The sequence below is a fragment of the Dichomitus squalens genome, assembly GCF_000275845.1.
Source record: "Dichomitus squalens LYAD-421 SS1 unplaced genomic scaffold DICSQscaffold_24, whole genome shotgun sequence".
NCBI classification, from domain to species: domain Eukaryota; kingdom Fungi; phylum Basidiomycota; class Agaricomycetes; order Polyporales; family Polyporaceae; genus Dichomitus; species Dichomitus squalens.
Genome location: NW_006766906.1, coordinates 151809 through 177550, shown reverse-complemented (window position 1 = coordinate 177550; position 25742 = coordinate 151809). Strand labels below are relative to the sequence as shown.

Here is a 25742-nt window from a genome sequence, read left to right as displayed (position 1 = left end):
TGGGCGCCTAGTAGGCCATCCAGGTACATAGCCGCCCATGTTCCTTCGAAGCGCCCTGAGGTAGCCGGGACTTGTCATGGTGAAGTGTCCACCTCCACCACCTCACCTCACATCTCGGGACTCTTGGCTACCAACGACTATACTTTGAATCTCTTATGCTACTATCAGGATGTCCAAGCTTTTATCATCAAGGAAGCTTCCGGCAGTCTACCTGAGTCTTGTATTCATGAGGATTGGTTTTGCGCTGTTTGGAACTGGCTACATTCACCCGGACGAGTACTTCCAGAATGGCGAAGCTGTAGCTGGTACGGCGTTCTCGACATCTTTAAGATAAGTCATAGATCATGATCTAGGCCAGACTCTTGACTTGCATACCTGGTCAACGTGGGAGTGGGACCCATTCTTCCCATGTCGTTCGATCGTTCCGGCTTGGGTGACAACTGGGATACCGTTCAAGATGGTCGAGGCTCTCTCGCGAGGTGCGGGAGGAACAAATGTCGATGAGGGCCATGTCTCATGATACTTAGGGGGTCCACCGTCCCCAAGAGCAGTCTTTGCGGCGGAGCGACTATCATTGCTCTCCTTGTCATTCCTACTTGGTACGTTCCTCTCTTGTGCTCATTTACTTCTCCTTGGTTTACATCTCAAACACGCTGCAGACTATGCCATATACCACCTCATCCATCCATCCTCTCGCCCGTTCGCTTTGGTATTGCTGGGATCGTCCTACGTCATGCATACCTATCAGGTCCGACCGTTCTCAAACTCCATCGAAAGTATCCTTGTGGCTCTATCTCTCCTACTCTTGCGAAAGCTGCTCCTGGATGAGAGCACAAGGACACCTACCAAGGTTCGAACGAGAATTTTTGACAGCCGATTCGTGTCGCTCACCTTGGATTAGACAGGCAGTGGTAGCCTGGCATTACTCGCTTTTGTCACGGTCTCTGGCCTATTCACCCGGATAACCTTTGTTGCGTTTTTCTTGCCGGTCTTCCTCGAGGTTTTGAAGTGGAGCCTGCGGCAGTCGAGGTTCTCACTTGGCTCCTGGGTACAGCTCGTTGTTCCATCGGTGCTCGTAGCAACGCTCACAGGCCTGGGATTCGTGTGTGCAGACACGTATTACTTCGCTTACCCCCAGCGCATAGCATCGTTCGAATTGACCCCTCTCAACTTCCTGCGCTATAATCTTCTTCCTTCCAACCTCGCTGAACACGGTCTGCACCCGCGCTGGTTACACCTCGTCGTGAATCTCCCTATGATCGCTACTCCTGGCCTGCTCTTCTACGTGTTCTGGACCGAATGGGATCAATCATACCCTCGCACTGCTGAGAAGAGCAGAGGCGAAGACAAAGTCAAGCGCGGCGTTCTGGAGACAATGCAAAAAGGTTCATAGATCGTCTGGACATGTTTGTGACCATGTTGAACGCATCTCACAGCGCTCGTCTGGGTCAGATGGTCGGGAACGACGTTGCTGTCCGTTCAGCCACATCAGGAGCCTCGTTTCTTGATCCCCCTCATCACGCCAATGGTAGCCCTCGTGGTTGGCAACGGTCGTATCCTACGCGCGGGCAAGCTCTTCTGGGTAAAACTTGATTCATCGCAGTATATGTACCTTCATTGACGTACGTACATTTGCAGAGCACATGGATCGTGTCGAACCTTACCCTCGCTGTACTCTTTGGCGTCCTGCATCAGGGAGGCGTGGTACCGTCTCTGTTTCGAGTGCACGATCTCGTTTACGACAGCGCCACCGGGGTGATAACGCAAGACTACCGCATAATTTATTGGAAGACGTATATGCCGCCCCGTCACCTCTTGGCAGTACGACAATCAGGTATAGTTAGTTGCGGTTCTGATTTGATCATCGAATCTGACATTCATTTGTGATAGATTATGCATCCAAGGCTGTCGAAATCCTGGACTTCGCCGGTGCACCTAGTGACAATGTCATCGGAGGATTTCAGCGCCCCCATCCTACTTCAAGATCTTTATCAACCCTACTCGTCGCGCCCTTCCACTCGATGGGTGACTTTGAAAAAGCCGCACGGGCTTGTCTGAACGAACGTGATCGCGTGTTTCCACACCTTGACTTGGATCACATCGGCGAGGCGGTCAAGATCGGATGGAGGGACGGCCTGAGTCTCGGGATTTTTGAGGTAGACGAAGCCTGCTTGAACGATACTGTTTCGGCATAGTGGATGATACAGAACAGTGTTTGCGTTGGCGTTGGCAGCGATTGCACGGTGACGTCGGAAGTACGGATATTATTGGCATGTCAAGTCGTGGTTCCCGCTGGATTGGCGCTGGAGGCGGCAACTCGGTACTCAGGTTCGAGAAGACATGGCACTGTTGATTAGCTCGACTGGCCCTAGCCAAGTCTCTAAGAACTACATGAGAGGATGTTCGTGGTGAGATAGATAATCCGGCGCTCTCCAGTTGAGATGTTTCATTGCTGACGGTGTACAGGCGCCTCAATCGGTATATCCGGACTCGATGAACCTGGTAGTCGCTACCTCTTCTGCAGGCTCGTCTAGGTTGCCTCACGACTGCCTTATAAGCGCACCTTCTCCGCACGATGCTGTGAACGGATCCTCTGTTCCGCAGTGAGGCGAACACGCAGTGGGGGTCGCGGGGAGTCGCTAACGCTGCGACGCTGTTCGGGCGCTCGACGATCGACTTGCAGCCACCATGCCTCACCTGCATTGCATTCCCTACATATGAGCACGGTGGGCATCCGGCTCCCTTGTCCCGCTTACTGACCTCTCATTCCCTAGTATCTCGCTACCCGCGTCGTTGGCGGGTCAATGGAGCCAATCAGCCGACTTCCTTCCCCCTGGGGACCTGACTCGAGCCCAGCTCCCTCTCCAGGGCCCCCTCCTAGTCCCGCATACTGGATGCCATACGAGTGGACGCCTGGTTCTCGCAAGGAACCCACTCACGCGCGCTCCCTCCCGCTTATCCCTCCAAATGGCATGCATCCAGCGCTGCGCACAAACACGACTTTTTCGCCCCTCCCAGAGCACCCTGATTTCTTACGCGGCCTCCAGTCGCACCCCCTGATAATCCAAGGCGGCGACTACAGCAATCGCACCCCCAGCCCATCCAGCCCATCGTCATCCATGGAAGTCGTCCAGCACCCACAGCTCGACAATAAACCCGTTCCCTTTCCCATGAGCTCTGGCTTCACCTCTCCAGAACTGTTCTCAAGTCCTCGCCCTCTCCCAAGCATCGGCAGCTCTGCGCTCGGTGTTCGGAGCCTTCCGACCACGAACCAGTCGAGCCCAGCTCGGACACCTAACCCCGCGCCGGTCTCCCGTGTCCCAGCTCTCCCTTCTTTCGCGTCCCCTCCACCGCCGCCGCCACTCATCCCCCACCCTGTGCGTAACTCTGGCCATATCCAGCTCAAGATGCCGGTTCCGCCCAGCAAGAAGGGCGCTCCCGCCTCACGACCTAGATTGCCGGCCTTGAGGCGATCGGTGGAGAACGTCGCCGCAATGGGGTCACGGCCGCAATCAACAGAGTCCACAAGTTCCGGGAGTACAAATCGCACGAAACGGTCGAAGTTCTACATGCAGGATGGCATGGTCGTTCTCAAGGTGAGCAAATTCCTATGCGCCGTATGCTTACGCAGTCAACAAGACTGACCATTTACATTATGTAAGGTTGAGGGCACGTTGTACAGAGTGCACAAGTATTTGCTCGAGCAACACTCTGACTTCTTCCGAGGGTTGTTATCGGACGAAGTTGACGCTATGGGGCACTCGGACGATCGTCCCATTCCCCTACCAGACAGTATCACTCAGCAGGCGTTCGACAGTCTCTTGGGATTCATGTATACTGGGTGCGTCGCCTCCATCTTTATATGTCCTATCGTCGGCTGACGTGAGGCGGTGGGATCTCAGTGTCTTCGACCCAACGTCCGTTTCACTGTCGGATTGGGTCAGCATCCTGCGTATCTCTACCCTTCTCCAATTCACGAAGATGCGACAATACGCCATCCGCGAGCTTTCGGCGAGGAGAGCGTCCCTAGTGCCTGTTGAGGCAATCCTCCTAGCCAAAGAACACGACATCCCTTCGTGGCTGGGTCCAGCGTACGCGGAGCTCGTTCGGCGTTCCACGCCTCTCGATGATACGGAGGCGGAGAGCTTGGGAGTACGAGTGACCGCGCAGATCAGTCGAGCGCGCGAGATGCTGAGGGCCGAGGAGTACGCGCTTCACCAGCAGCGTCGATATGGCTCAAGGTACACCCCTCCTGAGAGGCCAGATGAACAGCTAGTCGCTCGGGCGGTGAATGAGGTTTTCCAGCTGGCTGGATCACAGTGAACGTGCTTCCTATGCTACGTCGTGCCGGGAAGGTTGCTGCGGACAGTTTAGGCAATCGAGTCTCTTTGACGTTCTTCTCGTAACAATAGTTTCCCAGTTCCTTTCTTCGCAAATGAGATTCCAATAGTAGCGCGGCATTACTTAGTCTGGGATATCAGTATGGATATGCGACTCCCGTATAGCATATTTTCCATCTTCGCGTTTGTGAAGGACCATTCCTTACCGGATAGGTTTCCCGTCAGTTCAGGTATGTGGTAACATAGCCGTCCACGTGTCGCATGGCTAACGTTACATGGTTCAACGCGCGCACAGATAGAAGCTGGGCTTCACGTATCATCCGGTCCGAGTTCGTGAGAAGCAATGGATGGCAGGAGCGATTTAAAGAGTCCTGCGGGATAGCTGATGATCTCGCGCTTGCGCATTTTCTCATTCACTGCTGCCTGATATGAGGGCTATGCGGTATTATGGTCCCGGCGACATACGGCTCGACAACATCCCAGAACCTGTTGTCGGTCTGGGACAAGTCAAGATAAAAGTGAGTTGTACTGCGAGTCGCAACTAGCTTGATATTCTATCTGAGCTCTGCTTATCGCAGATAGCTTGGTGAGTGCTTGTTGTCTGCACTTCAGGCAAGCACAAAGTCGAACTCGAGCTCGTTCAAAATAGGTGTGGAAGTAAGTCGGACACAGAAGCTATGTACGATGATGCTGACGGAACCTCCCAGTTTGTGGCTCGGATTTGCACCTCTATCATGAGAAAGTACTGGATACCGCGCTTAACGCCACCGAATCACAGCCTCCAGTAGTAATGGGGCATGAGTACGTTATCCAATCGCCGGAGCTGAGGTAATAATGACAACAGCGGATGCCAGATTTTCTGGTACGATCGTCGAACTAGGACCTGCAGTCAATGCCTCTCGTTTGTCTGTGGGCCAGGACGTTACCGTGTACGTCTTTCCTGCCCAGGTGTGGTCGGTCTGCATTGTATCTAAGTGATGTCACTAGTGAACCTACGATCACTTGTATGCAGCCTACGTGTCTGGACTGCTCTTCACCGAAAACCCGAAACTGGTGCAGTCAAATCAAGTTCATAGTACGTAATCTTGCCCACCAACGCCTCCCTCCGACTCATCATGGTTCAGGGGGTTTCGGGTGGAGGAGGAGGTCTATCAGAATACATTGTGGTAGACCAAATGCTAGTCCATCCCTTACCGCCAGCAGTTTCACGTGAACACCGTCCTTTTGTGGATTGCCCTATCTCTGACTGCTTTTCCAGTGGAAGTTGGTGCCATGATGGAACCTTTGGCAGTTGCATGGCACGCTGTCAAGAAAGCAAATGTCAGCGCTGGGTGCTCTGCGCTGATACTTGGTGCCGGACCAGTAAGTTGAACTCCTCTCTGGCTGGCGACTTCTCATGTCGGACGATGTTACAGGTCGGAATTCTTCTCCTCAAGGTTCTGAGGCGAGCAATTCAAGTATACTTGGTCCGTGCAGTGACTGACAGCACAATAAGGGCATTCGGAGCTGGTTGGGTCGGCGTTTCCGGAAGATCAGCCAAACGCTGCGCGTTTGCTCAAGAGCATGGCGCGTCCGCAGTCTTCGACGTGGCATCCATTGGAGTCGATGTACTCTCGGAGACGCTTCTGGCGACACATCAGCGCGGAGTCGATGTCGTTTTCGACTGTGCCGGCTCCCAAGCGACGATGGATACGGCTATTGGTGCCATCCGGCGCGGCGGAATAATCGTGAACCTTGCACTCTGGTCAACGAAACCTACCATCGACATGAACATTCTACTGATCAAGGAGGTGGTCATAGCCAGTACGTAGTAACCTTTGTTCTGACCAGAACACATCAATTCACGTGAACACCTGTAGATAGCATGTGTTACGCAGATGACCATCCTGAGATGCTTGAAGCTCTCGCACAGGGACGCTTCCCGGACTTACAGACGTTGATCACCAGGCGTATCGACTTCGAGGATCTGGTGGAGTTGGGCATCATGGCGCTCGTCCATGAGAAACACGACCACGGTACGCTGACCAAACAGGATATCTCAGCTTGGCGATGCGAGGTTGACATGTCTTGCAGTGAAAATCCTTGTGCATCCCTGAGAATTGAACTGTCGCGTTCGCTTTCTGAGGAAAATCATGGCCATGTTGAACTCGAATAGTTCGCTTTCTATGAATCTACGAACTCCTTGTTCCTTGACTACGAATCGACAGCACGCGGGAAGCGTGATATACACAATGCTCAAGACCGGATACTCGTGTTAGCTTTTCCCGAGACGGCATGAGAGCTACGACGTTTTCTCGGGACAAATTTTTGTAAGCGCCGCAGGACAGTCCGGTCAGGTGTACTGTCGCCGGTCCGCCCGCACGACTACCCCACTCTCCCGTTCCGCCTTCCTTATGGTCACCAGCCATACAACCATGACCATTTCTCCGCGACTTCCACGACGACGTAACATGCTATAGTGGAGGTGGGAGACTATATAGGGCATGTTGACTCGTTCAGGTGGGAGGTGCTATCGCCCACCATGTTCACCGCTCTGACTGCACTTATCAGCTGCTTGACCCTCATTGTAGGGAGTCTTGCCGCGTTTCCAGACCCTTTAGCCCTCTCGGGCGACTCTTTCTTCGTACACGATCCCAGTCTGGTCCAGCGTGTTAGTGATGGGAAGTATTTCGTGTTTACGACCCATAATAAGGGCGGTATAATCACTGCTACCAACTTAGCTGGGTACGTCTATCCATGCCGGTGGAAGCTGCACACTCACATTACCTCAGGCCATGGACTTCAGTGGGGTCTATTCTCCCGAATAACTCCACTATCAATTTAGGTGATTGTTGCTGTGAGCAAGCAGAGCGATGGTGCTGACTGGTACGGCTTGCTTCGTAGCGGGTCGAGATGACATTTGGGCGCCCGACGTGTCGTTGCATAACGGAGTGTACTACGCGTACTACTCTGTTTCGACGTTCGGCTCCCAGGAATCCGCGATTGGACTGGCGACGTCACCTAGCATGGACCCAGGGACGTGGACAGACCTTGGACAAGTCTTCCGCTCGACAACGGGCGACGCATACAATGCCATCGATCCAAACTTGGTAATTGATGAGGGCGGCTCCCCCGTCTTGACCTTCGGTAAGTTCTTACTATACAGCTCTATCGTAGGATGTTACTTATGTACTAACAATCCCTTCAGGTTCTTTCTGGGTATGCCCTTCGGGATCGTGGGAGGCGACGGGTATGCTGATCAATGAGTAGAGCGATATATTCCAAGTCGACCTGGGAAGCAACTTCCAGAGCACGACGAGCTCACCGGTTCAGGTATCATTCAACTCGACTTCACCTCAACCTGAGGAAGGATCTTTCGTCTGGAAGCACGGAAGTTTCTACTATCTCTTTTTCAGCAGCGGTACGCCATCTCACTTAACTGTAGCGTCTTTTAAGCCTTGAACGGTATTTCAGGACTCTGCTGCGGATTCAGCGCGTCTTCCCTCCCTCCGGCTGGAAACGAGTACAAGGTGTTCGTTGGACGATCTTCCTCGGCGCACGGTCCCTTTCTAGATGCATCTGGTCGGGATCTCCGCAATACCGGGGGCACACTCGTCCTGGCATCTCACGGCAACGTTTATGCTCCCGGCGGGCAATCTATCTTCACCGACTCTAAGAGCGGAAAGGACATCTTCGTCTATCACTACATCCCTGTCAACAGTCCTGTGCCGTACAGCGACACGTACGCCAGCTTGGGCTTGAATGCAATCAATTGGAGTTCGGTGAGCGAATATGCTGTCCGTCGACGACATGGTCCTCCGTACTCATGCTAGATGAACCTCTAGGGATGGCCTGTGCTGACGAGCATCTGACACGTTTAACGTAGTATTCCAGAACATGTTGTGTGGTCTAACGTATTCAATGGGTGACGGAACAGCCCTCCTCGGGGACCAGTGATATTATACCCTTTGAGTCTATCCAAGCCCGTCCATCTTTCCACTGTAACAGTCAGATTCACATACGGTTCGACGGCTACGCTGCCGAGAGTGGGGCGGACACCTATGTTCATGTATATTGGAGCCTGGGTGAAAGCCCTTGAGTCACTCGCAATGCAGCCACATTGTGCACGCACTTCGCGCATCCGCCTCTCATGTTATTCTCGCTTTGTTGTAGCAGTCACCAATGCGTTGATCAAGTCTTTCGCTCTCTTACCCCGCCGAGCTAGCGCTGCTAATCTGGGGCTTTTCTCTGTGTGGGCGATGCATGATGAATGTACTGGTACATCATAGCAGTAGCTGGGATTGCCCTACTATGTGATCTCCTCCAACTCGATATTGTATCCGACGGTACATCAGGCTCGGAGCTCTAGAGGGTTGCCGGCCGCAGCCACTTGACACGACTGAAGAGACGCCCGACCTGAACTTGTCATTTACCTACCGACTTGACGCCACGATCGATGGTTTTGGATTTGCTGTTCCGCCTGGCGTACGTCGAGCTTTTGCGTCTACTAGACACGACCATGCAACTACGTGCATCCGATATGTGTTGCAACAAGTCCGGCAATCCTAGTCGCAGGGAACCTCTGACCTGAGTAACGAAGTTCCGACCCCATTGAAGCCCTATCGTCGGAACATGGCTCGAAGCAGGAATGACATGAGGTTGAGCCTTGGCCCAGGTCAGCACGAACTCAGTCCATATGCCTTTGTGTTCAGATCTGGATCTGATATGCATGACTCAGACGGTACCACGCCTGTCGCTATGTGTAGCTGTTCTGGTGTCCACGCATTCTACTGCGGAGATAAGGCACTTTCTCCATCGTTTCTTGTACTGTGCGTAGCTCCCAGTCCTCGCGGAGCGTTCAGCACCAGGAATGCCTTCAGTCATGAAAACTCGCAAGCTGAGATTGTCATTGAGTCTTTTCTCCGTTTTATTCCTCGCCCTGTCTCTAGCATGGGGCGCATATAGTGCGCAGCTGCCGTTGAGTGGGAGTCCGGGCCTAGCAAACCTCCCAGATCTGTACGAAGCGTCTATTGCCGAGCTGCAAGCGGGACTTGAGCAAGGGCACTTCACCAGTGTCGATTTGGTGACGGTAAGTTGACAATAGCTGTGCATCAGCCCAATAGTTGACTAGTTGCAGGCTTATCTCGCGAGGATTGAGGAAGTGAACCTCCAAGGACCCGCGCTACGAGCGATCATCGAAACAAACTCGATGGCATTGGCGATAGCTCGCGCACTTGACGTTGAGCGGTATGCTTCTGGGCCCCGAGGCCCACTCCACGGCATTCCCATAATTGTCAAAGACAACATCGCGACGGTCGCAGGCGAAGGTGAGACGCACTGTCTTGAGATGGTATGTAGTAATGCTCACCATGAGCGCAAAGGAATGAACACGACCGCTGGTGAACCGTCCCTCCAGAAACGCCTGGCAGCAAGTGCTGATCTGACATGACATTCATCCGCTTTAGGGTCTTTCGCTCTGTTCAACTCGGTGGTGCCTAGAGACGCCCACGTGGTGACCAAGCTGCGGGCCGCGGGAGCTATCATCCTGGGCAAGGCGAACCTCTCCGAATGGTCGCACGCACGTGGGGACCTGCCTTCTGGGTGGTCCGCCCGAGGTGGGCAATGCTCAAGCCCATACGTCCCGCAAGGTGATCCTTCCGGCTCGAGTTCTGGGAGTGCTGTCTCCACCGCCATCGGTCTCGCTGCAGCTGCTCTGGGCACGGAGACCGATGGGTCGATCGTTTTCCCTTGCAGCAGGGGCAATCTGGTTGGAATAAAGCCTACCGTAGGGTTGACATCGAGGGCTGGAGGTGAACGATGCCGACACTGTACACTTAGCGATTAACTGATTGCCGTGCCCTTGTCAGTCATTCCCATATCCTCGCACCAGGACACGGTGGGGCCGATGGCCCGCTCGGTAGCAGATGCAGCAGTACTCCTCTCCGCACTCGCCGGCCAAGATGAGCGCGACAACTATACGCTCGCGCAGCCCTCCGTAGTGCCAGACTATACACTCGCCCTTAAGCGGGACGGACTGAAGGGTGTGCGTCTTGGCGTGCCTCGGCGGCGGCTTGCGGGGTTGAACGAGGCTGTGGCGGTCGCCTTCAATGCCTCTCTCGACACGATGCGAAGACTGGGTGCTACCATTGTGGATCCGGCCGAGCTTGTCAATCACGAGGAGTTCGAAATGTACAGCAAATCCAACGAAACAGCTGTGATGCGCACTGACCTCAAGGTAGGCTTTCGCCGCATCACGGCATGGCTTACGCTGAAGCTCGTACTCGAAATAGGTGGATCTCAAACGCTACATCGCTGGATTGCTTGCGGTACCTTCGGGCGTGAAGGACCTTGCTGACCTGGTTGCGTATAATATTGCACACGCAGATGAGGAGCTGGTTGAACCGTACTGGACGGATCAATCTGTGTGGGTTCTTCCAGCTCCATGTTTTGTATATGAAATCTGACTTAGGACCCAGACTAACCTCCGCGCTGAATGCCACAGTCGACCAGGATTACTTCGACGCGATAGTGATGAACAGGGACATCGGAGGCAAGCGAGGGATTGACGCGACGCTGCGAACACTCAATCTTAGCGCCCTCATTATGCCAAGCATGGTGGCTTCTACGCCTGCGTCCGTCGCTGGCTATCCCATTGTAGCGGGTAAGCTGTTCCAGTCCATTTTCTTGGTTTTTTTTCGGCTTGGACCACCGCCTGACGTTCCTTTTCACTAGTGCCGCTTGGATTCCTCCCTGCTACTGCGATACTCTCGCCTGCGACCCCAGTCCGCGACGTTGGCCCGAACCAGCCTTTTGGGCTCTCCTTCGTGGGGACGGCCTTCAGCGAATTTGACCTGATCTCGTACGCGTATGCGTACGAGCAGGCGACTCATACCCGTTTGAAAATGCGCGCTTACCCCGACGCAATCCCCAAAACTCAGCTGGTGGATGTCGTGGGGAAGCGGCGTCAAGCTGTCCTTGAATGACCTACGCGAAGGAGATCAGCGGTCGTGTCGAGCTGCCTCGTGTTGAGGGCGATGGCAGGTGTCGTAGACAGCATAAATGAAGCGTTTCTCTCTTCTGACGTCATATATGGTTGACGAAGTGTATCAAGGTTGGAATTTGGAAAGCTAGCCACGAACAAATCTCATGTTGACTGGAGTAACAGGAACTAGTCGATCATACTTCATCCCCGTGGAGGTATGCACATATGTACCCGATGACTCCATTCGACTTTTCCTCAGTTGCTGCAGTAACGTGTCTATCGCGTGCCCGATGGCATTTCTCTTTTTCTGCGTTCATCTCACGCTGTCGGGATTTTGCCTGTGCATCTATGGTCGCTTATACCTCTTCGTGATATCAATTATAGCGTTTGTGGCATTGGACAAGGGCACCAAGACTAGAGCCTCGAGCCATTCCACATGATCGTAATCATGGGAACTTCGAAGGCGCAAGAGACGCTTCCCTCTCGTTCTCAGTCGAACGGATGCGGTGCTCCGTCCAAATTCCCAACGACTCACGGTCGTCGCATGCTACACCCTGGTATCATGATAAGCTTTGAGCACGTCTTTGCTCGCATATAAGCTAAATGCCAGGCGATGAATCTCGGACCTCCCCGATGGCGCGCAATATGCTGTCTCTGAAGCTGAAGCTGTATTCGGCATTCGTGCTGATCTTTGCCCTCGTCTGCGTTTCCGCCGGCCTTCAGCAGTCGGGACCCACAACAGCTGCACAGTCCGTGACGTTCCCTGATCTCTACGAGGCATCTATCGCCGAACTGCAGGATGGCCTCGAGAAGGGTCATTTCCCAAGTGTCGACCTAGTCAAGGCAAACTATCTCAGCAATATGTCCAACTGATTCGGAGCGCTACTAAACCCAATCCCCAGGCCTATTTTGCACGCATCGAGGAAGTGAATTTGCAAGGGCCGACCTTGCGCGCCGTGATAGAGACGAACCCTAGTGCGCTGAGTCAAGCCGCTGAACTCGACCTCGAGAGGCGTCTCCAAGGCTCACGCGGACCACTGCACGGAATACCGATCATTGTCAAGGACAACGTCGCTACAGTCGCTAGCGAAGGTACGCATGCCACCCTCTCTGCATGTCTAAAACGTGGCGTTCAAGCTGGGTATGTCGGACAGGCATGAACACGACCGCAGGTGAGTGCATTTCGCTCCCGGTTACCATCATGCTGAGGTCGCATGCAACGCAGGTTCCTTCGCGCTACTAGGATCTATCGTACCCCGCGACGCGCATGTCGTCAGCAAGCTGCGTGCCGCAGGTGCCATCATCCTAGCGAAGGCGAATCTTTCCGAATGGGCTCACTTCCGTGGTAACGTCCCAAACGGCTTTTCCGGTCGGGGTGGTCAGGCTTCGAGCGCGTATGTCCCACTGGGGGATCCATCTGGCTCGAGCTCTGGCAGCGGTATTTCCGCGTCAATAGGCCTTGCGGCCGCCGCTCTAGGTTCCGAGACGGACGGGTCAATCATCTCTCCCAGCAATCAGAACAATCTGGTAGGCATTAAGCCGACTGTCGGACTCACTTCGAGAGCAGGAGGTGCGTGTGTTTTAAATGGCTGCGAGATGTCGGCAGACTCATCTTTCAAACTAGTCATCCCGATCTCCGTGCACCAAGACACCGTTGGTCCGATGGCTCGCTCTGTGACCGACGCAGCTATCGTCCTCTCCGCTATTGCGGGTCGAGATCCCCGCGACAACTTCACTTTCGCGCAACCCCCGATCGTCCCTGACTTCACCAAAGCCCTCAAGGCGGACGGACTCAAGGGCGTCCGCCTCGGAGTGCCTCGCAAACTCTTTTCCCGTACCAACAGCAACGTCGTCGCTGCATTCAACGCCTCGCTGGACACTATCCGTGGCCTCGGTGCCACCATTGTCGATCCTGCTGACCTCCCGGACTTCACGGAACTGGAAGCATCTAACAACGAGACGATTGTGCTCGACACTGACTTCAAGGTCGGCCGAAAAGTACTGACATCGGGTTACGAGGCATAGCTGACAAATGAATGCCTGTAGGTCGACATCAATCAATACATTTCGGAGCTTCTCGAGGTCCCTACGGGCGTGAAGAACCTCGCTGACCTGATCGCATTCAACATTGCGCACGCAGACGAAGAGCTCGTCCAACCGTTCTGGACGGATCAATCTGAGTACGTCAAGCACTCTATCGCCGCTGATCCCGCCCATACTTGCATGGACCACTAAATGCTTCTTGACAGATTCATCGCCTCAGAGAATACTACCGTAGATCAGGCATATTTCAACGCAATCGCAGCTGACAAGGACCTAGGAGGCAAGCGAGGGATCGACGGGGCTTTGCAGACGTTCGGCGTCGACGCGCTCCTGATGCCAAGTAGTGTGGCATCTGGACCTGCTGCGATTGTCGGATACCCGATCGTCACAGGTGGGCTGGAGCTGAATCTCAAGCAAGTTTTGCACTGAACAGCGGGCATCATACAGTTCCTCTAGGATTCCTGCCTCCCAACACTACCCTTGCGCCCGCCCAGCCAGTACGCTCCAGCGGACCAAACCAACCTTTCGGAATCGCATTCGTTGGGACGGCATTTAGCGAATTCAAGTTGATCACGTTCGCTTTTGCGTATGAGCAGGCAACGCACAACCGTCTCAAGGTACTCGCGTTCCCAGAAGCCATACCGAAAACGCAGCTCGCAGACATTGTTGGAAATTAGGCGTTGTCCAGGCAGACCGGATTCTAATGAGTTAGCCACTGTACGTGGATGAGATGGAAGCAGGAATAGATAAAAGAATTCCCATTAGCCGACTCGAACGACTGACCTCGTCATTACTAGTGACGCGCTCTACCAACTGAGCTAAACGGGATGGTAATGGAAGTTGCCCCCAGCAACATACACCAGCATTCACCCCCAAAACCGGCGTACGCAGATCCTAGTACCGTGTACCGTCACGCTGGCCAACGTGCCAGGTATGTGAGATATAGTCCACGCATCCTATTCAGTCTCAACGTGGTAATAAGGATATCTGAGTCTTGAACTGGTTGACCTACTCATCCAATCTCCGCCATCGCAGGTCGACCATCGTATTGATTACTAGTCATGTTACGGTAATATCCGGGACAAAAAGTAGTAGCTATACGCTACTGTGAAACACGAAAAGAAGGTGGAGGATGACGCACACAAGAAAGCGACCGTTTATGTTGGCTTAGGCCTGAAGGAATCCTGGAAAGTCCGATATATAACGCAAGTTATAACGCAGATGGTCCTGTAGTTTCTCTCTGCCGTCCGCGCTCAGAACTTCCAGCCGCCCGCAAGGGCCATGACACCCTCAGGATCGTACTTCGCCTTCAACGCCTTCAGCGCGTCCACATTCTGCCCGTAAATCCTCTCCAGCGGGGTGTCGAAGATCGCGTAGTTGCCGTACAGGGGTGCGTCGGCCACGTCTTGGCCGTCGGCGACCGCAACCGCCGTCAGTTGCGCAGCGCTCTGCCGCGCGGCGTCCCAGAAAGTCTCGTCCTGGCCCGCGTCGCTGTACGCGTAATAGATGTTGAGCGGGAGGAGGCTCGACGAGCGCGAGGACGGGTACGCGGACGAGTTCTCGGGGGCGTGGGAGAAGATATCCGGGAGGAACGGCTCGACGTCGTAGGAGATGAACGTGCCGGACTTGAGAGAGAGGCGCTCGCCCCAGAACTGCACCAGAGAGGAAGTGTGTTAGCGTGTGTGTCATCCGTCGAGGGGGCAGGCAAAACATACCTTGGTCTCGTTGACAAGGGCGTCCATGATAGCAGGGGAATATTTGAGCAGGGAGACGGTGTGGAAGATGCCACTGTGAGAAGTAGCAGCAAAATGGATGAGGACGACGCGCAGCGCTGATACCGATGGTGAAACTCACCGGGCTGGGCTGGTCGCGTTCGAGGGCGAGGCCAGGACGAGGTCCAGGAAGGTACGGGTCCCAATGTCCTTCGAGAAGGCAGGGATGGCGAGGAAGTCGTCGAAGATGCCTTCAGGAGCTGTCGGATAGTCGTAGAAGAGGATGACCGTTGCGCCAGGCTACGACCGTGAAACATGTACCACTTGGTCAGATACCAGTAATTCTTGGAAACAGGTTGGGGCAAGAAGGAAGGATACGTACCTCGCCGATGAGGAAGTTGTACGTTGGCAGAATGGCGGCCTTCGGATCAGTCACGGTCTGTGTGAACTTGAGGGTTGCCGCGGTAAGGTCGTCGAGGTGGTCCTCGGTAACAAGGATGATACCGCCCTGTTAACCAGAGACATTGACCGCACGTTAGTCTTTGCAACACGCGGAGCAAGGATTAACGCGCGCGCACCCAGACTTCGGTCTGTGCATAGGTCTTCAGAGTGAACTTCGTGACGATCCCCTGTGACTCTCGCGTAAGTCGAGCCGAATGGAAGCCATCAACGCGACCCGAATAAGAGGAGACTCACGAAGTTGTTAAAGCCACCCTGCACAGCAATGCAACAACGCGAGAAGCGGTGATGGGACGGTCGTTAGGATCGGCAGAAGCGCCAGAGCCAGTATATCACGAGGTTATCACGCACCTTCAGGCCCCAAAAGAGGTCGGGGTGCGAGCTCTGAGTGACCTCTGCGACAGTACCGTTAGGGAGCACGAGCTCGAAGCCGGTCAGGTTGTCAACCGTCAACCCGTACTGGTTCGTCTTCCACGAGAACCCTGTGCGTCACACAAGGACATCAGCATCTCTTCTCACTGCATCCGTGCGGCTAGTTACTGGTCCCGCCAAACCTAAACCTCAAGACCGGATATGGTACTCACCTCCGCCAAGAGTGAAGCCGGCTATACCGACCCCAGTCACGCGCCCACCGATGATATTGACGGAGTACGGCTCAAGGTCCGAGTACACGTCGTCCCAGATAAGTCCGGCTCCGACGTCCGCGGTCTGAGCGGCCTGGTTGTACGTCACGCTACTGAAACGGTACAGAGCAATGTGCACGCCCTCCGTCGACGAGAAGCCGGGGTTGGACGCATGGCCTCCGCCCTTCACCTGTGAGAACGCCGCGGGTCGGACGTCAGTCAGCATGTGTTTCCTTCAGCCGCACCACACCGTCCGTGCTTCCTTGGAAGAATGAGGGACACGGCAAAAAGCTGTGTGTGGACGCCGGAGGGTTACGTACCGCGAACGGCGTGTTGTTTGCGCTAAGGATTTGAAGCTGTAGAGGGAGATAATATTAGAGTGCGAGCATATGCACGTAGTAGTGGAAGACGTACGATCTTCCCGACGTCTTCGGCGGTCCCGGGCTCGACAGAGCATGCGGCCTGAGCAGAGCTGGATGTGGCCCAGTGGCCGATGTCCTTGTAGTATGAGCCCAATCCTGCGTCACGAAGTATGTGCATCAGCGCGCATATAGCGGGCGCCACGAAGACCCACCAGGCCAGTAGAGGGCGGATGCGGAGGAGATGGCTTGCTCGATCTCCTTGCAGGTGCTATCATATTGACTACGCGCCTGCAGGCTCTCCCCGACAGCCAGCGAGAGCAGGGAGGAGAAAACGAATGTGGCGGTCGCAAGCGATTGACGCATCTCGACTTTAACGAGCAACAGATATGTGGGGTTAGTGTGCCTGCGAGAGGTTGTGCGTCGGACAGAGGGCACGGAAGAGAGGTGGGTTGTCAGTGTCGACGTCAGAGAGCCCGCGCAAGCACGAAGGGAAGCAACTCACAAGAAGCTGGGTATAAGTACCAGAGACGCAGCGGTCTAGGGACCGCGCGGTGTGTGCCAGGAACGACAGCGAAACTGGAGCCGGAAGCGCGAACATTTGGGTTGAACTTCAGAACCGAGCGACCGGCGCGTTGCGTACCAGGGTCGGCTCGCGGTCAGCTGCCGTCATCGCCTCTGGATTCGACCCTGGACGGACTTGTTTGAAGCTGACAGAATGCTTGGTTGGCGATCACAGTCCTTGGTGGCGTGCTCACCGGGGCCTCCGAGCTCCCGCTTGCGTTAGTGCCGGTGATTGATACAAGATGTGTCATGGGCCTCATGGCTCGGACGAGCCGACTCTTTGCACAACACAGTGACTGGACGATCCTTCCGAAACAAGGTACGGAGCGGTGTGACTGCCGAGGAGGACGAGGAGGCTTCATGTTCATCGTTCCGTGCCGGTGGGGAGACGACATGACGCAAGTGGAGACTAACGTTGATGGACAACGGCGGCCTAAGCATTGGTTCCTGTCGACCTGCTCGATCGCTCCATCGATCCCGCGAGAAATGGGACCTGCATTTGTGACTAGTGTGAGCAGCTGCGGCCTAACACCGCAACCGCCGAGCGACAATCAGTTCGTATATCTAGCCATGCCTTGCGATTCGTGAACTGGCCGGTCACTTGAGGTGCTGTGGGAGCATCGAAGGCATAAGTCCCACATAAAACATGGATCGCCGCGTGTCTTGTGTTGTGCGGTCATTGAGAGCTGATTGTTGCCCCGTATGTGCGTTGCCTTCAGGAAACGTTCCTCTTCACGGCACTGATTCGGGCTGCAGGTGAGAAGGTCAAGGATATCCGGGCGCCGTCGCAAGCAGTACGACAGATGAAAGGCCGCCCGCCATGATGAGCAGCGTAAATGGGATGACCACTGGTCCTCTGCCGCTACCAGGAAGCCCTAGGTCGACACAAATCCAAGCTGCCCATCAGATTAATGCTCGAGACTATATTCATTAGCGTTTCATGAACCGATATGACGCACTCAACTCGATCGAGTGTGGAGAGTCTTGGCCACGTTGGCCAAGGATAAGTATTTCCAGCCGGGACCGTAAGTATTATAGGTATCACTGACGCCGTGGCGCAGGCGCATCACTTTATGAGCACCTGTTCAAATTAGGAAAGACGCCTGATGCCTCTATCAAAAGAACTGTATAGCAGCAAAGTCGGCATACCCCGGGTGGCTGAGCAGCTGCGGGCGCTGTAGCTCAGGCGGGCGAGCAGAGAGCAAGCAAGGTAGCAAGTCCCGCCCGCTCCGTCCTCTCCCTCAATTCTTCAAAATGCCCAAGAGTACGTCCCTACGGGAACTTATGCTCGTATGTGGAACTCTTGCTAACATTCTGTCCATGATGACTAGTCTACAAGCCCGGCAAAGTACGTACGCTTCCAAGCGGAATCAGGAATTGCGGGACGTAGGATGGTATATTGACTCGGGCCCAGGTTGCGATCGTTCTCCAGGGCCGCCAGGCGGGCCACAAGGTTGTTGTCATCAAGCAGCTCGACGAGGGCACCAAGGAGCGGCCCTACCCCCATGCGATCGTTGCCGGCATCGAGCGTTACCCCCTCAAGGTGACGAAGCGTATGGGTGCGAAGAAGGTTGCGAAGCGCAGCAAGATTAAGCCCTTCATCAAGGTTTGTACTCCTTGCTCAACTTTCTACGGGGTTTCTGCGCGTGGAGAGGATGTATATTCGGAGGCTGAACGTATGCCCTTGCGTGCAGGTTGTCAACTACTCCCACCTCTTCCCTACGCGTTACGCACTTGAGCTCGAGGGCCTCAAGGGTGTCGTTGGTTCGGAGACCTTCAAGGAGGTTTCGCAACGAGAGGACTCGAAGAAGCAGATCAAGAAGCTCCTGGAGGACAGGTACACGAGCGGGAAAAACAAGTGGTTCTTCCAGCCTCTCAGGGTACGTATCCCTTCTCCATCACATCCCTTCAACTCTCTGTCACTCCGACTTTTCTACGCCTTGACATCTCTTTCATTACTACTCCCCGTCTCGTTCACCGCTCTTTCTCTGTGACTTTGAGTATTGGCGGCTGGGATGCTGACCATCACTTTCTAGTTCTGATCTGTGTGGATTCTGTTTTGTCTTCGTTGTGCTGTTCGCAAAACCCCCACATGTATATCACATGTCCATGCCTGACGCATGCCCCCATCACATCCATGCCTAAATTCTAATATGCCATGGGTGACGACAGACCTGCTTCGCGGTGTGTCCAACTGGAACTGTATCTTGTCTCCTGCACTTCATGCTTCCGCCGCTCATAAGTTCGCACGAATCATATCCGACATGATATCAGCCGTCACTATGGGGGTGCTTCCACGCATTTCTGTCCTGTTCAAGGGGAGGACGAGTTCGTTACACGGGATTTGTGCGGGTTGCTATGAGGGTCATGCTGTTACACAAGAGGAACCTAGAGGCAAGCGTGCGTGCGTAATAGCAATACGAATTGAGACAACGACATTCACGTGGATCGTGGACGGTTCAATTCAGGAGGATATCAAGAAGACACAAGCAGGAACGGTAGACAGGATGTGGGCGATTAGACAGGACGCGTGTTGCGGCTAACTTAACGGTTTACAGTATGCGGCCGCTGGGCAAGACGAGACAACGACAGGAGACGAGAGATAGAGGAACAGGCGCGACCAAGAGCGGATAGGATGAGACGCAAAGGAAACAGTATTCACAAATGATACACAAGAGATAACTCAGACCAGCATAAGCAAGCTGGTGGGACGGCAAGACAGGTGTGAAACGGGCACAATCGCGACCCTCGGTTCTTCGCCGGCCTCTGAGCGGGGCGAGAACGAGCGAGACCGAGTCGGCATCACGACCCGAGGTCGCCCACGCGCGTGAGCGCAGCTCGCCGTTTTTTCCTCGGGGGTTCCTTCGCGTCATCGCCCTGCGCGGGCCCAGACGCGTCCCCGGAGCCGGCGGACGGGCCCTCGAGCGCCTCGCTTGCCGTCCTCCCCCCTCCGAGCACGTTCTCGTCGACACTCGCAGCAGGCGTGAGCGGTGGCTCGGCGCTACGCTTGCCCAGCACGCTCGAGCTGGACGGGGTCGGCAGGGGCATGGGGAGGGAGGTGATAGGCGAGAGGGTGGGGAGGCCCACGGCGTGCGTGGAGGGGGTGGAGAGCGGCGTCGCCATTGTCGACGACGCGGAGTTGGTGAGGGGCAGGGCGTGGTGGTGCGCGATGGACTGCAGCTGGAGGGTGTGCTGCTGCGTGTGGTAGGCGGGGAGGATCTCGTCGAAGACGACGAGCGTGCAGTAGCCGTCGCGCGAAGAGAGCATGAGGCATTGGCCGTCGGGCGACCTGCGGGGGTTTCGTATCAGGGACGGCGGCATGTGGAGCTAGGGGTGAGAAGACTCACCAGGACATGTCCGTGAACTCGTCGTAATGCAGCTTCGTCAGGAGGCAGACGGGTCCCGCCTGCTGCGTGTCGTATATCATCACGGTGTCCATCGTCGCAACCGCGTACAGCATCCTGTACGGCAGCGCGAAGACGGAAGCAGTCGCCGTGGGGGTCATTGGCGGAGCCGGGGTGCCAGGCTTCGATGCTGCCGGCGTAGGGGGACGCATCGAGTCCGTTGCAGACAGCGCAGGGGACGGCATCATCGCCGCATTCGGCCCAGTGGGTATGGCAATGCGCGGCGAGGGCGCAGCGATGCCCCCAGACCCCGACAACAACGTGCTCCCCGATGGCTTCACGGGGGACGGGTGAGGGGTCTTATCCTGCGCCGATCCGGGCTGAATGCCGATATCAACGTCGACTGACACCTCTACCCCAGGGTCGAGCATGACACTCTTGGGCTCCTGGGACTCGGACGCCCACACGCCCGGACGGAGCTCGTAGAGAATGGGCGAGAAGCGCACCGCAACACTAGCCTTCTTGTGCCCGGGCAGGCGCGCAATAGGCGGCCGGGCAAAGTTGGCGCGCGAGTAGATGTACACGGATGACGAGCCGTCCCTGGCGTCACCGCCGCTCGGGTTACCCTTGCGGCCCCGAGTCTGTTGCTCGCTGAACTTGGACGAGCTGGCGCTCGCGGTAGGTATCACGGACGGGTCCTCGAACTGGCCGGCAGGGGTTAGGAGGAGGCCGCCGTCAGGGCTGAACGTCAGCCGTCGGAAGAAGTTGGAGAAACTTTCGTCGCCGTAGAGCCTGACGGACGCCCAGGCCGCCGTCGGAGCCATACGGATAGCAGGAAGAGCGGGCATCGGAGACGGCGAGCGTCCGTATCGACTATAATTCGCGGGAGAACTTGGTGCATTCGAGCCGCTGAACGAGGAGCGTCTCGACGATGGCCGCTCGTATGGGGGTGGGAACATGGTCATCGAGGGCGTGCTCGCGACCGACGCAGTGGGAGTGAGCATCGCCGGGGGTGGCGGCTGCTGCTCCTTCAAGCTGGGTGAGGCGGCGACCTCGTCGTTGAGCCGCTCGCTCACGCTCGTGATCACCGACTCTGTCTCGCTCGCCGTCGATTCGCGTCGGAAGTTTCGTGGACGCCCATGGGTACTGGGCGTCCGGCTGTGGCGGTGACCCATGCGCGCGTTCTTGCCAACGGCGTGCACCTCGAGTGCGCCGCCAGACTTGTACGATATGCTGTAAATGTGCATGGAGCGATCACTACTCTGTGTTGCGATGTATTCGTTCAGTGGATCCCAGGCGACGCCTTGGACGTAGTGATTGTGCTCGGCGATCTCGTGCACGCACTTGCCTGCGGACGAAGTCATCGTATCGTCAGAACCTGTCATATGACATGATGATAGAAGCACGACACGCACCTTCGCTCGCTGTGAATATCCGGGCGCAGTTGTCTGTACTGCCCGCAATGATGTACTCGCCCGTCGGGCTCCAGGCGAGATCGTAAACCTGCATGGTCGTGCACCTGCACGCGTGTTGGGCACAGGGATACGTGCAGACATGAGCAAGATGCGTACCGGAATGCGGTTCGAGGCTTCCAGTGCTCCTTCTCATATTGCATATCCTCAGGAGTAAGGTCGCTGCCGTAGCTGCTCGCATGCGGGCTCGCCGTCGGGGCCCAGACAATGATCATGCCATCTGCGTCGCAACCACTCAGTATCACTGTTCAGTGTTCCCTAGACGTACAGCACACGACGTACCATCTCCCGCGGACGCGATCAGGTCGCCTGTGATGACGCGCGTCAGCGACCCCGGACGCGTGTGAACACCCCTCGCTCGCTGTGACTAAGGATCGGACTCACCGTTCGGACTGAAGCGCACGACGTTCACTGCGGCGGAGTGCCTGCTGAGCGTCGCGAGGTACTCGACGCGTGGCGGCCGCGGCGCAGGGGTCTCAGACGTGCCCTCGACCAGGGATGGGGGCAGGATGTTCGGGTGCACCGTCCATAACTACAACACCCAACGTTCGCGAACGAGCGACTTCAGCTTGATCCTGCGCGCAGGCGAGGATTGTATGTGTACTCACTCTGACATGGTTGTCCTCGCCGCCAGTCGCGAGGCGGTAGGCTTGCGCAGGGAACTGCTTGTCCTGTGCGGGGCGCGCCTTCTTGAACGGGATTGGCTGGAAGTCGCAAGTAGATATCGGCTTGGAGTCGTGCCAGCGGATTTCGAGTGTGCGGACGCGCATGTTACTAGCGTTCCAAAGGGTTCATACACAATGTAAGGCGCAGAGGATGAAAGGAGAGGGGGAGAATGGGATCGGTGGTTGAGGAGGTCACAGAGGCTCAGCGGTGGCGGCTACGCGTGCGCTAAGCGGCTCGGTGTCACTTTGTCCGCCTATGGCGCCCCTGGACGGCATAACCCGCATTTCGGCCGTTCCCATAATCTCGACTGACCGATTGGTTACGGCCAATACAAAGGAGTAATCCAATGGAGACAAGCCCGGTATATTCAGTAGCCTACACAAATACTAGTGTCGATAGCATATCAATACAATCCATCAGAGCGTGCTTCCGCGGAACGTCGCAGTCGAGGACATCATGTCAGAGTCATACTCCTTCGGGTCCTTGCCCAGTACCACGGCGAGATCTTTCAGGTCTTTCTGCAGCAACTTCGTCAAATGGGCGAGGCCGGCCTGTTCTTCCGCGAGGATCTGCAGTCACATGTAAGTGTGCACCCTTCACACAAACAATGAACCCCGCTGCAACATGCGGCGCTCACCTGAGCGATCTGAGCCAGTCCATCCTCGTCCACGACCGTCCACTCCACGCCGCCCGGCCTCCGGTCCCGCTCGCGCGCCGCCGTCACCGCGCCGACCAGCGCCCACAGCTCATTCAGTTTGCCCCGTATCCTGCCCGTGCCCCCGGGACGGCGCACCTCCTCATCGATCTCCTCCAGCGCGGTCCGCAGCGCCTCCTCCTCGGGGCGGAGAGCCGACGACCGCAGCGCGGGAATGAGGAGGTGCAGGTGTTGCACAAGCTTCAGCACGCGGTGCGTCAGCTGAGTCTGGAGGGCCGCCGCGCGCTGTAAGCGGGACGCGTTTGACAGTTGGTGCCGCTGCACGAGGGCGGATATCCGCGTTTGTAGATCCTGAGGATAGAATGTTCATTCGCGAAGTCAAAGTCTTATTACATAATAGGGGCAGACCTTGATCTTCTGCTGCTGCTCTGCGGCTTGTTGTGTCTGAGCCTCGACTCGTTTTTGCAGGTCCTCAAATCCGGTGGCGATGACAGGGACGTGACTGTCTATAGCGTCAGACTACAGGACTGTTTGAGTCGAATGTGACAGCGGACCATGTAGGATCGGGATTCTCGTTGACGGCCTTCTGCCACAAGGCATCGTTGGTCGCGTTAGGCGGTCGGCCGTATAGGTGTATCTGAGCAGGGTCCACCAGGTTGTAGAAGTAATGCTGCCGAGCGACCGTTAGCGTCTGGCTAAGTGATCGCGCACGGACCTGGAAATTCACCTGAAAGCGGCACAGTGGAGAGTTAGGATCCCATGCGGCCTGAATACTCTGGATCCTCTCGGACAGCTGCCAGTACTGCGTCTGTGCATCCTGCTGGGGACTAGGCCCGGGAGCCGGCTTTGATGCGAACAGGTTATTCGTCGTCGACCCGAGCAAACTATTGCCCCCTATCGTGCTCGCACCCCCGAGCAGGTTTCCACCAAGCGTGCTACCACCAAACAGGCCCCCTGCGGGCTTCTGTTGCCCGAACAGTGACCCTGGCTGCTGCTGCTGCTGCTGTTGTTGTTGTTGCTGCTGCTGCTGCTGCTGCTGCTGCTGCTGCTGCTGTGTGGCTCCGAAAAAGGAGTTCCCAGGAGCCTGGCTTGTGCTCCCGAAGAGGGATGGCTGTTGGGTGGAAGTGCTGGGCTGAGTGCTAAAGAGGCCGCCGCCCGTCGTTCCGGCAGTGTTGGTCGTCGAACCGAACAGACCGCCCATGCCTGTTGTGGATGTGTTCGTATTACTGCCAAAAAGACCACCACCTGTAGTGTTCGGTGCGGCGGCAGTGCTTCCGAAGAGCCCACCTGACGGCGCGGCCTGATTGTTGGTGTTGGTACTACCGAACAGGCCGCCACCGGTATTCGTTCCTGTGGTGCTCCCAAACAGGCCGCTGCCAGTGGTGTTACCTGCGGAGGCATTGTTGCCGAAAAGGCCGCCACCAGTGGCTCCCGCTGTTTGATTTGCGTTAGCATTGCCAAACAGGCTGCTGCCAGGGTTTCCTAAATGCATATGTCAGTCGATATCTTTCACGATGATTGGAACATGCAAGCATGAGTGGAACTTCTCCTCGTTGAGTCTGACTAGATTCTCGTTGTATATCGAGTTGTTCTTGCTCAATCGTTCGGTGAAGGCAAGGCAGAGTCCCGGCCGCCATGAATCCATTCAAGTCAAAGTGCAAAAAAGTGAATGAAGAAGGGCGCGTCTCTCTGTCAATCCACCCCTACATACTGAAGCTGCAGCGGCAAACTGCGAGGAGCGTGTCGGACCACGCATACAACTCAACATCAACGCTCTCAGTATCATCCACGGATTACATGGTGCTCGAGGAGAAGTTGCGGAAGGCGCAAGAGGCCTTTCCAGTCTTCCGTCATGACATGCAGAGAGTCGGCGTCGTGAGCTCACCTGCCTGTGCTGTGGAACCGAACAATGAGCCAGCAGGAGCGGCACCGGTTGTAGACTGCTGACCAGTATTCCCAAACAACCCACCGGTAGGCTGTTGTGCAGCTGTGTTCGTGCTCCCGAACAGACCGCCGCCTGGTTGTGTTGGGCCAAACAACCCTCCTGTGCCGGTACCAGTTTGGTTATTCGTGGTTGCCGCACCAAAGAGTCCACCTCCAGTATTGGTCCCTTGTTGCGCGGAATTGGTGGCGCCGAAAACCGAGCCACCGGCCGCGGGCGTACTGGTTGTATTCTGGTTGAAACCAAACGCACCGCCGCCACCGAACAAACCGCTTCCAGTCGTTCCAGACTGCTGCTGGGTGGTACCAAACCCGCCAAAAGACATGACAGTCGTGAAGCTGAGGACACAGGAGACCAGAGGAAGACGGACGGGGGATTCTACGAGGCCGGTGGCTGGAGGACAATATTAGTGCGCGCGTGGACGCACGCGACGCGAAGGCGTGGTGGCGGGTATTTGGTCGTGTTATGGGTAGGATTAGCGAGGTGCCGCTCAACGTCCGCAACCTCACGTTAGGCGTCCACCACGGGTACTTGAACCGTAACTGCAGACGTGCCAGTGCCGCAGCACCCATCGGCCACCGTCCATTGAAAACCCTTGGTGT

General features: G+C 55.9%; 9 protein-coding genes and 1 non-coding gene across 10 annotated transcripts; 6 read left to right on the top strand and 4 right to left on the bottom strand.

The window, feature by feature from the left end:
* Positions 1–117: 117 nt before the first annotated feature.
* DICSQDRAFT_181664 (uncharacterized protein) lies at positions 118–4495 on the top strand. The gene is made up of 11 exons (XM_007367288.1): positions 118–305; positions 354–479; positions 528–599; positions 660–850; positions 902–1385; positions 1437–1582; positions 1639–1834; positions 1891–2408; positions 2467–3596; positions 3663–3841; positions 3903–4495. The coding sequence occupies exons 1-8, from the start codon at positions 170–172 to the stop codon at positions 2193–2195; spliced, it is 1656 nt and encodes a 551-aa protein (XP_007367350.1). The 5' UTR covers positions 118–169; the 3' UTR covers positions 2196–2408; positions 2467–3596; positions 3663–3841; positions 3903–4495.
* A 273-nt stretch (positions 4496–4768) lies between these two features.
* Positions 4769–6436, top strand: DICSQDRAFT_148216 (alcohol dehydrogenase GroES domain protein; the record flags this gene model as incomplete). Its single annotated transcript, XM_007367287.1, has 10 exons — positions 4769–4874; positions 5048–5141; positions 5195–5269; positions 5328–5415; positions 5465–5558; positions 5599–5702; positions 5756–5784; positions 5836–6143; positions 6200–6355; positions 6414–6436. The coding sequence occupies 10 exons, from the start codon at positions 4769–4771 to the stop codon at positions 6434–6436; spliced, it is 1077 nt and encodes a 358-aa protein (XP_007367349.1).
* A 425-nt stretch (positions 6437–6861) lies between these two features.
* Positions 6862–8370, top strand: DICSQDRAFT_181663 (glycoside hydrolase family 43 protein; the record flags this gene model as incomplete). The annotated part of the gene is made up of 7 exons (XM_007367286.1): positions 6862–7064; positions 7112–7164; positions 7224–7466; positions 7528–7538; positions 7590–7740; positions 7794–8101; positions 8165–8370. The coding sequence occupies 7 exons, from the start codon at positions 6862–6864 to the stop codon at positions 8189–8191; spliced, it is 996 nt and encodes a 331-aa protein (XP_007367348.1). The 3' UTR covers positions 8192–8370.
* An 831-nt stretch (positions 8371–9201) lies between these two features.
* Positions 9202–11302, top strand: DICSQDRAFT_148214 (amidase signature enzyme; the record flags this gene model as incomplete). The annotated part of the gene is made up of 8 exons (XM_007367285.1): positions 9202–9408; positions 9457–9646; positions 9701–9718; positions 9785–10129; positions 10187–10554; positions 10610–10743; positions 10796–10980; positions 11052–11302. 8 exons carry the CDS (start codon positions 9202–9204, stop codon positions 11300–11302), a joined length of 1698 nt encoding a protein of 565 aa, XP_007367347.1.
* A 632-nt stretch (positions 11303–11934) lies between these two features.
* DICSQDRAFT_148213 (amidase signature enzyme) lies at positions 11935–14021 on the top strand (the record flags this gene model as incomplete). The annotated part of the gene is made up of 8 exons (XM_007367284.1): positions 11935–12000; positions 12052–12144; positions 12204–12393; positions 12527–12871; positions 12926–13287; positions 13348–13481; positions 13551–13735; positions 13792–14021. The coding sequence occupies 8 exons, from the start codon at positions 11935–11937 to the stop codon at positions 14019–14021; spliced, it is 1605 nt and encodes a 534-aa protein (XP_007367346.1).
* Positions 14022–14099: 78 nt separating this feature from the next.
* Positions 14100–14172, bottom strand: DICSQDRAFT_t117. The gene has a single exon. It is a non-coding gene; the product is annotated as a tRNA-Thr (tRNA).
* A 202-nt stretch (positions 14173–14374) lies between these two features.
* On the bottom strand, positions 14375–16863 carry DICSQDRAFT_181661 (FAD dependent oxidoreductase; the record flags this gene model as incomplete). The annotated part of the gene is made up of 11 exons (XM_007367283.1): positions 14375–14996; positions 15060–15132; positions 15199–15356; positions 15439–15564; positions 15635–15685; positions 15753–15770; positions 15867–15997; positions 16100–16328; positions 16459–16494; positions 16553–16656; positions 16713–16863. The coding sequence occupies 11 exons, from the start codon at positions 16861–16863 to the stop codon at positions 14598–14600; spliced, it is 1476 nt and encodes a 491-aa protein (XP_007367345.1). The 3' UTR covers positions 14375–14597.
* Positions 16864–18391: 1528 nt separating this feature from the next.
* On the top strand, positions 18392–19055 carry DICSQDRAFT_64119 (uncharacterized protein; the record flags this gene model as incomplete). Its single annotated transcript, XM_007367282.1, has 3 exons — positions 18392–18409; positions 18476–18667; positions 18756–19055. Coding segments are annotated over 3 exons (510 nt in total), but the record flags the coding sequence as incomplete, so codon positions are not given.
* Positions 19056–19379: 324 nt separating this feature from the next.
* On the bottom strand, positions 19380–22869 carry DICSQDRAFT_88651 (WD40 repeat-like protein). Its single transcript, XM_007367281.1, has 7 exons — positions 22486–22869; positions 22262–22409; positions 22160–22186; positions 21977–22097; positions 21821–21924; positions 20409–21753; positions 19380–20350 (listed from the first exon to the last, which is right to left on the bottom strand). The coding sequence occupies exons 1-7, from the start codon at positions 22645–22647 to the stop codon at positions 19864–19866; spliced, it is 2394 nt and encodes a 797-aa protein (XP_007367343.1). The 5' UTR covers positions 22648–22869; the 3' UTR covers positions 19380–19863.
* Positions 22870–22959: 90 nt separating this feature from the next.
* Positions 22960–23871, bottom strand: DICSQDRAFT_64143 (uncharacterized protein; the record flags this gene model as incomplete). Its single annotated transcript, XM_007367280.1, has 4 exons — positions 22960–23112; positions 23181–23549; positions 23607–23700; positions 23753–23871. Coding segments are annotated over 4 exons (735 nt in total), but the record flags the coding sequence as incomplete, so codon positions are not given.
* Between the last annotated feature and the right edge of the window lie 1871 nt (positions 23872–25742).

Excerpts from the sequence above, each read along its gene's own strand:
- DICSQDRAFT_88651 (XM_007367281.1), bottom strand. The coding sequence starts at position 22,647 with ATGCGCGTCCGCACACTCGAAATCCGCTGGCACGACTCCAAGCCGATA. Across the intron at positions 22,187-22,261 it reads CGTGCGCTTCAGTCCGAACG|GCGACCTGATCGCGTCCGCG; the intron begins GTGAGTCCGATC and ends GCGTCATCACAG. Across the intron at positions 20,351-20,408 it reads GAGTTCACGGACATGTCCTG|GTCGCCCGACGGCCAATGCC; the intron begins GTGAGTCTTCTC and ends AAACCCCCGCAG.
- DICSQDRAFT_181664 (XM_007367288.1), top strand. The coding sequence starts at position 170 with ATGTCCAAGCTTTTATCATCAAGGAAGCTTCCGGCAGTCTACCTGAGT. Across the intron at positions 600-659 it reads CTCCTTGTCATTCCTACTTG|ACTATGCCATATACCACCTC; the intron begins GTACGTTCCTCT and ends AACACGCTGCAG. Across the intron at positions 851-901 it reads GCACAAGGACACCTACCAAG|ACAGGCAGTGGTAGCCTGGC; the intron begins GTTCGAACGAGA and ends ACCTTGGATTAG.